Genomic DNA, 10,933 nt, shown 5'->3' with positions numbered 1-10,933 from the left:
GTAGATTCATGATATGTCATATGGCTTTATATAAGGTTAGGAAAATGAATTAAATAAATAGATGTGGCAACCAAATATGATTGAGATTCGTTTTGTAGCCAGTCGCTTAAAGGTCAATCTAATGGTCAGAGAAGTCCGAGGATTTTTCTATTTTGCTGACCTATGCGATGATGTGGCGTTCAATCTCAAGTGCGTGATTTTTTAGTTTTTAATTCCTTGAACTTTCTTAGAAATTGGCTGTTTAATGGCAAAAGCTAACCGTGACGTAGGATAAAATAATTAAAAATAGAATTATTAACTTTAAATAAATATTAATTATACTCCATACTAAACGATACGTAATTTTGGCATGCATTTTCAAATTAATACGGAGTATTATTTTAGGAAATACTATTCTTTTCGTCCACAAAACCTCATTTTCTGTTTGAGTAAACCAAAATACAATCCCTATTTCTATTTAAAGGTTGTATTTTTTTTACATTATTACCTTTTTTTTTAATGAGTTGCCATCTTTTTTCCTTTACTTTTTTGTACTTTTAATATCAATTTCCCCCTCAAAAAAAAAAAAAAAAAAAAAAAAAAAAAAAAAAAATTCCAACACTTTCTCTCTAAATCTCTTCAATTATTCTCAATTACTTTTTCTTTCTCTTTATCTCTCTCTAACCCCACATATACATATGTATTTTTAATCATTGATTTTAAAGAATTTACAACTTTCTTAATTTTCGCGTAAAAACCAAAACAACCTTTGTATTAGGGGGATGAAGGGAGTATCTTAAAGGGTTATTCAACGCCTCCAGCGCGTTCGTTAGCAAGATTCATGTTTAATTCACTTTACATCTTACTCCCTCCATATTTTATTACTTAATTTATTTCTTTGGATATATAATTTTAAGAGAAACAGTACAAATATTATTTTTATAACGGAAATGACATTGGTTGAAGAATAAAAAAAATTAAAAAAACAATAATTATTAAAAGTGAGGAGGAGAAATGAGAAAAATATTAAAATAAGATGTGAGTAGATCACTAAGCTAGTGGAAGGATAATAGTATGTTAAGAATTTCAAAAAAAAAAAAAAAAAAAATGGAACAAATAATAAAATACGGAGGAAGTAATTTAGAAAACATTGGCACAAAGTAAGTATAATGAATAGTGTAAAAACCATAATGGAACACTTAAAAAAAAACAAATTGAGTAACAAATTAGATACATCAAATAAGTTTATATCACATCGAACATAAAATTGTACTCCACTAATTTTTTTTAAGTGCCTCAAAGTGACATAGCGTACATCTGGTGTAAAACTTTGACCAATAATATCTTCTATTATCAATAACTGTATAAATTATAACAATTGAATATTAATAATTTACGTATTCATTAAGATAATTTCTAATAAATATCCACAAGACTATATTTTTTTTTATTATTATAATCGTAAACATTGGTCAAAGTAAGTCTAATAAAATGTTCCAAAACTCCTAATGGGACACTTAAAAAACAAAACAGACTACAAGATCAAATTACATCAAATAAAGAACAATGTAATAACATCATAAAGCTTACGTGTACAATTACTACAATTAAGCTGTAAGAATGATTATATTAAATTACAGAAACTACAATTATCATATTACTAAAACTATCATTAATACTCCCATACAAAAACAAAATCAAAACGTACTCTTAGTTCTATTTGAAATATGGATAGGCTTAGGAGTATGATGCAAATCAAGTTTGGGTAGCTCAACTCCACTCGTTAACATGATCGAATCGAGTTTAATTGAGCTTTGACTGAGTTGGGGTTTGACCAAATTTAATCAAGTCGATCTTGAGTAGCTTGTAATTTGATTCGCATTTTTAGAACTCTAATTTAAAGTGACATCTCTTCTTTCTCTTTTAATTATGTATTTTGAGAAATATACATATGGTGATATGAGTGCATAAATAATGTATACGAAGTATTTATTAAATATTATTGTAAAAAAAAGTTTTTAAATAAAAAATTTTAATTTTTAATTTGAGTTTCTCATGAACTTTTGAGTCGAGTAATGAACTACTCGGCTTGACTCGTCAACAATTCGAGTCAAACTTACACAAGTCGAGTTTTGACTGTCTCGAGCTCGAGTAGCCTGCGAGTTATCTCGTCTCACAAGTATCCCTAGATAGGCTCCTAATCTCCTATTAAATGGAATCTAATTAACATTTTACATTCTTATTCTTCAAATATAGTCATATGATATCTTATTAATTTTGTCTAAATTTTTAATTTTCTAATACGAGTATGTAGTTTGAGATATGTTTACATATGATATCTTATTAATTTTGTCCTTTTTTTTTTTTTTTTTTTTTTTTTTAGAGAAAAATCATTTTCAACTTGTTTATCAGAAGATTAAGAAATTTCTATTGAAACTATGATACCCTCTATTGAATATATTTTGAGTAAGGTACCCCCTCTATTGAAATTTCTATTCAAAATAGTCAATATGATACCTTCTCTATTGAAACTTCTATTAAAAATATGATACCCTCTATTAATATTTCTATTCCAAAAATTAAATTTTCAAGATGAATATCAATATATTAAGAAAAAACAACCATACATTACTATCAAATTAAACAAGAACAAATTAGCAATTTCAGACATCGCCCGAGCCACACACTAGCTTAGTTGCAAGTATTATAAAACGGACGTAAAATAAAAGCATTGCAGTAATTACAAAACGAAGGGAGTAATTTTTATTTAAACATAACCAATTGTTAATAGTTCAAATTGCGCATTGACAAGTGTTAAAACCCTTTGTGTTTGTTTTTTGATGCAAAAACCATTTGTGTTTGTAGGTAAAATAGAGTGGAAGAGGTATATAAGTTCAGGAAAAAAAAAAAATTACAAACAAATTAGATCGAGAGAAATAAAGTGCAGGGAAAAAAAACAGCCAAAGACTCGTTTACTCTAGTCTTAAACGACTGATAACAATCAAAACTACCTCCTCCATATTATTCACATACTCCCTCCATTAATTTTCTTTTTAAATGTATCAATTTGACTTTTGCACTATTCATCTATCATGTTTGACCTTTTTATTTTTATTTTTTTGCTATTATAAAATGAATAAATGTTACTATATAATTTATCATTAGAATCATCATAATGTCTACTTTCATAATATAAATTTGTTACAATTTTTATTAATAAACAATTAAAGATATTAATGATCAAAGTTACATCTTAACAAATATGCCAGTCAAACTGACGTTAAAAAAAAAAAAGGAGTATCCACTTCGCAAATTATAGTCGTATAAAATGTTGTTAAATTTGTCTACATGTAAACGTAGCAATTAGATTAGAATTTAAATTTTATGATTTGTACAAATGCATAATAAAACATTTTACACAAATTATTACCCCCTCCGTGTTTTTTTTTTAAGTGACGCACTTTCCTTAAACGACCGTTTTTTTTTTAAGTGACACACTTCCTCTTTTAGAAATTCCTTACATTTTAATAATATATCTTCACCCCACTATCTCTTACTTTACCATTTCTTACTCCTTTCATGGTCCCCACTTCCTCTCACATTCTTTTACTTTATCATTTCTCACTCCTCCAACCTACCCCACTAACATCTTATTTTATTAAAGTCAATAAAATCTCCTAAAAGTACGTGTCGGTCAAAGTGCGTCACTTAAAAAAACACGAAGGGAGTATATGTTTTTATTTTTTATTTTTATTTTTCGAAAGAGGCAAAGCCAATTACAAAGAAAATAAAAAGACATAAAACAAAAAAAATTAAGGAGGCCACACCTCGAACATTCTTATATGTGGTTAGCCACACCATGTGATCATCTATCATAGGTTTACTTCGTCAGTGTTATACAAAATATGGGTTAATCAGTCAGTGTTACAGGAAGTTACTTCGTTAGTGTTATATGGGTTACTTAGTAAACGTGAAAGGGGTTACGCGATCAGTGTTATAGACATTGTTTCTTTTTTTCTTTTAATTGCAATTGGCCACATGGTGTGATTTAGTCGCACGCAAATGCATTAAATATTTTAATAGTTAAAGTTACGCTTGAAATAATGTAGAAAACAAAGATATTGTAAGTAAAAAAAAATTTAAAAAAAAAGGAAGTACAATTTAGTAAACCCATTTGAATTTTGGATTATGTGAATATTAAATAACCTTCAATTAATAATTTGGATACATATTTTGGATACAAGTTTTAACACAAATGCAAATGTTAGTAACAAGTGGGCTTAGCAATGGGTGGAGCCTAGCTAGGCCCAAGGAATATAAGCCCGACACCAATTCAAGTACAACGCCACAACCCACCAGGCCACCACCATCTTTAAATACTACGTACAAGCAATTCAGTTGTTACATGATTAAGCTATTTTATTTTATTTCATTGAAAAGCATTTTTTTGCATTAAAATTTGTTAACTGACAAATTATTTGTATTGCACGGGACTGAAACCGGTACAAGTTTATAATTAAGGGGGTAACCATTATAATTCCCAATATATTATATTAAAATATAAATCTAAAACCAATATTGAGAAGAATGATTTATTTATTTTTTTTGTTTATTGAGATCAAAGATAACGACATAAAATGCAACACCAATACACCATATCACTGATTCACTGTACAATATAATACGGGTTAGTATGATATTATTAAATCTCTTAACCTATTAACATACTTCAATATATTTATAGCTAAAGTATATTTATCATTGTGCGTTGACTTCAAACAACCTCTATCTATCATGCAGGCCGTATTGTAAACTACAATATAACTTGATCAAGAACAATTCTTGAAAACATAGTTGTATTTTGTAAAATGATACACCCAGATGCCGTGTACCTAAAAGTAGGTGGAGCCGTACCATACATTTAAAGCTATTTTTATCGCTCTTTAACTCATAGCTCTAAATAAGTTCTTAGTAGAAAAAGATCAGCAAGTAAGACAATTTTAAATGCGCTTATTTATCGAGTTATAGGTACATCCGAATATTTAAGTTATAATAACGTTATCCGTCCATCACAATGGAGTCATAAAGTGCAGTTAATTAAACCAAGATGACTTAAAATGCAGGTCAAAATGTAGGTGAAAACAGGATTAAAAACAAAAAAAAATTAATTGAAGAATAATGTTAAAATTAGGAGGGATAATATGTAACAAAAAATGCAATAAAATGATGCCAAACAGTCATAAAGAATAGAGGATTTGGAAGACTAAAAATGGGAAATGCACAGCACAGTCTACAACTGGCACCATTAAATTTCTTACATGCAAACATCTCTTCCAACTGTTTGGTATGTTAGCAGTTTTAGGAGCAGATTTCGGAGACATTTAGATGGGTTTTGTTCAATCCTTTGGTCCAAACACAGAAATTATCAGAGGATAGGAGAGAGAGAGAAGAGTAAAATAAATTAAAATAATTATTAAGTAAAAATAAATTAAAAAAATCCCACAAAAATAGACATAGAAAATACAGAGCCGGCCATTGGCTCCATTTTTTTACATTTTTTTTTGACAACAAACATCATATTGCATTTTTCACACCAGAATATTCAACCCCATGTCTTAAAATCATTAATTTATATCAAAGTTCCAATCTTTTTTGAATATTTTGATGATTCAGTTATGTGGGTATGTCAAAGTTTCAATCTTTGAGACAATGTGAGTTGTTATGATTAAGAGGCAAAAAGAAGGGGAAAAAAGATTGCATTTTTACTTTTCTTAGAGTTTTTTTGAGGAAATTATTTAATCAAGGATGGAGATTAGATGATGGGAAGAGAGAAGAAAAAACTGGGGATTAAGGAATGAGCTGAGATTAGGTAGGAAGAGGAAAAAGGAAGATAATGAGCAAAGATTTTGCTGGTATCTTCAAGTTCAAGGTAAAGAAATCAACCGCATTAGCAGCAAGAAGAACAAAAACCAACAGCATCTTTGCATCAATGTCTGTTGCCCACGTGGACGACGAGGACCTCGCCGTCACAGGGCCCGGGTCAAGAGCCGGGCCCGGGGAGGCGTACCGAGCCGAGACGGTGTTCACCAATGGGGATTTCTATACAGGGCTGTGGATTGATAACCTCCCCCATGGTAATGGAAAGTATTTGTGGAATGATGGTTGTATGTATGTAGGAGAATGGCAAAAGGGTAAAGCAATGGGCAAGGGTAGGTTCACTTGGCCTTCAGGAGCAACCTATGAAGGGGAATTTAAAAGAGGTTACATGGATGGAATTGGAACTTATACTAATGCAAATGAGGATTCATATAAAGGATTTTGGTCAATGAATACGAAACACGGGAAAGGTTCCGAAAATTTTGCAAATGGGGATTACTATGAAGGGGAATGGATAAAGGGAATGCAAGAAGGTCAAGGGAAATATCAATGGGTGAATGGGAATTGTTATGTAGGTCAATGGAAAAATGGAGTTTTTCATGGTAATGGTACTTTAAATTTTGCTAATGGGAATGTTTTTGAAGGGTGTTGGGAGGAAGGGTATCCTAAGGGGGAAGGTACTTACAAATGGGAAAATGGAAGTTGTTATGTTGGTGTTTGGAGTGTTGAACCTAGTGAGCAAAGTGTCACCTATTACGCGGCAAGTAATGCATCTGATACTGGAGAAGGTGAATGGGATCCTCAAGATTTGTTTAATGTTGATATGAATGAATGCAAGATTTACCCAGGAGAGGAGATTACCATGTTTCCATCACAGAAGGTAGTCAACTGGCCTAGTTTCAATGGAAAGACAACGAGGAAGTTGGTTGATAGTAGGGCCTCGAAAGCAGGTTGGGAATATGATCAAGATGGCTCTCCTAATGGTTTGAATAGGAGAACTGGAGAGCGTTTGGAAAATTCCATGCCACGGAACTTTCGACCTATTCTACTCCCAAAGACGATCAAGAAGCAAGGCGAGACTATCTGTAGGGGGCATAAAAATTATGAGTTGATGCTCAACTTGCAGCTAGGAATAAGGTTATTACAGAATATTTCTTTTCAAACTTCTTTCAATGAATCTACTTTTATCTATACCCTACTTTGCTTTAGTTGCTATGTAAGAACACATACCTCTGTACTGCAGATTGTTACAGAGTCAAAAATTTCTGTTGTATGCAGACTGCAGTTACAGGTGAAAACATAGTGTTCATTAGTTGATCATTAGCTAACAGGCTTGGGTATCTTTGTGCAGACATTCTGTGGGAAGACCTGGGCCGCCAATAAAGCGTGACCTGAAGTCTTCGGCTTTTGATCCCAAGGAAAAAGTTTGGACGAAATTCCCACCAGAAGGTTCCAAGCACACTCCTCCCCACCCATCTTGTGATTTCAAATGGAAGGACTACTGTCCTTTGGTTTTCAGGTTAGCCTTGTAATGTAGGTACTTTGGATTCTTCAGTTTCTTTTCTGGTATACAAAGCAACGAAAACATCTTTGAGGATTTATATAGCCTGTGCTCATTCAATAAAAGCATGTAACCAAAGTAAATACGTACCAAACCATGTAGCTATGCAAGCCCATTGCTTGGCCTCTTGAGGCATGACCCAAAATGAGCCTCCCAAGTAGGATGAGGTCGTGTATGGCCATGTCTTGCAAAGGCTTTCAGGGGTACAATGGGTGCCTGACTGGCTGGAAAGGCCAATGAGTAACTAGGGAACCTCTAGAAGCCTTAGCTGAATAATTTTTGTATAGAGGAATTCCTACTCATCTGTAGAAGTTTTTATCATCTGCAAAACAACTTTTCTGCTTTACTGGTTTGTATTTGGAAGGAAATTTAAATGTCACTAACAATTGATAATTTTAAACGAACAACTTTTAAATTATTAATCAATCGTAATCTTAAGTTCTGATCATATTTCTGCTCAGGACCCTAAGGACACTGTTCAAAGTGGATGCAGCTGATTATATGTTATCAATTTGTGGCAATGATGCCCTTCGGGAGCTTTCATCTCCGGGAAAAAGCGGAAGCTTCTTTTACTTAACCCACGATGACAAGTATATGATTAAGACGATGAAGAAATCCGAAGTAAAAGTGAGTTTCTCTGCTTCACATTAGTTAAATTTTATCTGTTAATCAAATGTGTTTCTCTCAAATAGCCCGATATGATGCATAATTTGTATAAAGCTTAAACATCTCTTTATCTACCTAGCGTGTATCTTAGGCTGCTCACTCAATTAGCTGACAATATTTTCACTGATAAGCCATTCTTAAATCGTCCAACTGGGAGGCAGGAGCACAATGAATGGTGCTCCTCTGCCGGTATGTGCATGGCACACACTACCTTCATATGCCCTACATGTCTCACATGGGCTAAGTGGTCACTATGCTAAGTGGTGCTTCTATTTGTGCAAATAGATTAATAGGCCTGCTCTAACATATTTTGACCCTTATGCAGGTGCTCCTTAGGATGCTTCGAGCTTATTATAACCATGTTCGCACTTTTGAAGACACTTTAGTAACCAGGTTCTATGGTCTTCACTGTGTGAAGTTGACAGGAGCAACACAGAAGAAAGTGAGAATGAATAAGCCACAGACTGTACTTTCAGTAAACCTTATGTACTATCTCCTATTTCTACTCATAGTTTTGCAACTGATGAAACAGGTTCGATTTGTTATAATGGGAAATCTCTTTTGTACTGACTATGCAATTCACCGGCGGTTTGATTTGAAAGGCTCTTCGCATGGGCGTACAACAGATAAACCCGAGTCAGAAATTGACCCAACCACCACCCTCAAAGATTTAGATCTTAATTACATCTTCCGATTACAGAGGTTTTGGTTCCAAGAGTTCTGCAGGTGATTATAAATTTGTTTTCCTTTTGCTGATTCCAGAAACAGTTGATTAGCCAAGACTTTTTGACTTCTTGTAATGCTTCAACATGCCTAAAGAGAACTTAGTTTAAAAAGTTGCATGTATTATGATAATTCCTTTGTGTTTTCTTAATAACCTTTGAATAATATTGGATATTCCTTAATGCAGGCAAGTAGACAGGGACTGCGACTTCCTCGAGCAGGAGAGGATTATGGATTATAGTCTTTTAGTCGGTTTACACTTTCGAGATTCTTGTGCAAAAACTTCAGAAGGTGAAATTTTAAATATATCTAGAATCAGATCTTTGGCTTCTTTCAGTTCTTTGCCATAAGGTTATTAAGAAGTTTAAGTATGTGCTAAACTATTTTGATGCAGGAAAAGGAGAAAGTAATAGTGACCTGATAGCACCTCGGCTTTCGAAAGTAAACGAAACAGATAAACTAGTTTTTGATCCTAACCAGTAAGATCTTATCCAATGTTGTATACAATAAATGTTTTAGATCTTGTTAATTGTTGATAAAATTATTGATTTACTGCTTTATACTTGATTTAAATTCAATTTGGTAATGGTGTTTTTTTTGCAGGTGGGCATCTATTCGATTAGGGATCAACATGCCAGCACGAGCAGAATTGACAATACGAAAATCAGAAGATGGTGAATTTCAGGTAGTAGAACCAACAGGAGAGTGCTATGATGTTATCATCTTCTTTGGAATAATTGACATTCTACAAGACTACGATATCAGCAAAAAGCTAGAGCATGCATATAAGGCTTTCCAATATGATTCCACTTCTATTTCTGCTGTTGATCCTAGGCAGTACTCAAAACGTTTCCGAGATTTCATTTACAAGGTATTTGCAGAAGATGGGTAATGGAGATCAACATTCATTCCACAAAATTTCAGCTTTCAGCTCAGATGCTCGTTTTACAGCCAGGATTTTCATTGTATCAGAATTTAAGCAGGCAATGCTGGCCATCAGAGCAGGCAGCCGGGCAGCATTCGGCAAGAACAACATTTTAGGACACATTCCCATGACAAATTGTTTTAGTGAAAAAAAAGGTATAGATTAACCAAAAAAAAAAAAAAAAGGAAATATAGAAGCTGCTCCTCAAAGATTATTTTAACTGTAAATTACAACTCCTAAAACTCGAAAGATAAACAGATTGGTTAGGCTGATTCTTCTTACACCTCAAAATTTCATTTTATTTTTTCTTTTGGTCCCAGAAAAATGAAGAACTTGGGGGGTCAAAGTACTAGTTGGTAATTGTACAGAATTCATTGAGGTAAACTTTTTGGTAGTATAATTTATCTAACAGGAAAACGAAATTCTTACAGTTTTCTTTATGGTTATAGCTTGTATTTTGTGATTAGATATAATTAGGAGCACATTCTAAGTCGAATTTGCCATATGACTGCTAAGTCTTATCATAATGCTCTCCCAAAACATGGAAAATGAATTCATGACAAAATCACGCATCCAATCAACCAAACTGTTGAGAACAATACAAGGTGTTCAAAACACCTAAAACATCAAACCAACAAACACAACTCTGAACCTATAAGTTTCACATAATCCTTCCCCACCTTCAAATCTAGGAATAATTAAAAGAAACATGATTTTTATTCTTTAATAATTCAACTATTACATTCTTATAAAAATACCTAGGGTCTACCTTTACCATTTTTCTTAAAGTATAAAAATTCTCACTGAAGATTTGTGTGACAATCATTGAAATCAACCAAAACAACATACTATATACTACTCCGTAGTAATAAAAGTTTATATAAAAATATCGAGCCACTAAACAATATTGTAATAAAATAAAGATGAATGGCCTGAAAAAGTTTTTTTTTGACAGAATTCTGATGGTGAACGATTGAAATCCACATACAGAGAAGAAAGACAGAAAACAACTAGGCCAGTGATGTTTTCCATTTTCTTAATAACGTAGTTGAAATTTCTTTAAGGGGGAAAGCGTGCACGTACTAGTAGTCATGAATATGAGAACAAAGCTTCTACAGATAAGCAAAAACTACCTCATATATAAAGTGAGTTTTTATATAAAACTGAAAGTCTGAAACCATAAAGCATGAGAAACAGTGGCA

At 32.7% G+C, this 10,933-nt stretch overlaps 1 protein-coding gene across 1 annotated transcript; it reads left to right on the top strand.

Moving 5' to 3' along the window:
* The first annotated feature begins 5,872 nt into the window (after nucleotides 1-5,872).
* LOC145584657 (phosphatidylinositol 4-phosphate 5-kinase 6-like) lies at nucleotides 5,873-9,698 on the top strand. Its single transcript, XM_081641471.1, has 8 exons — nucleotides 5,873-6,993; nucleotides 7,208-7,375; nucleotides 7,879-8,044; nucleotides 8,409-8,525; nucleotides 8,616-8,809; nucleotides 8,994-9,097; nucleotides 9,201-9,285; nucleotides 9,410-9,698. The coding sequence occupies exons 1-8, from the start codon at nucleotides 5,873-5,875 to the stop codon at nucleotides 9,696-9,698; spliced, it is 2,244 nt and encodes a 747-aa protein (XP_081497597.1).
* Nucleotides 9,699-10,933: the final 1,235 nt, after the last annotated feature.

Source organism: Chenopodium album, chromosome 16 (assembly GCF_948465745.1).
Source record: "Chenopodium album chromosome 16, dcCheAlbu1.1, whole genome shotgun sequence".
Classification (NCBI taxonomy): domain Eukaryota; kingdom Viridiplantae; phylum Streptophyta; class Magnoliopsida; order Caryophyllales; family Amaranthaceae; genus Chenopodium; species Chenopodium album.
Note: the sequence above shows the minus strand (reverse complement) of the source record. Positions and strands in the feature narration are given on the sequence as shown.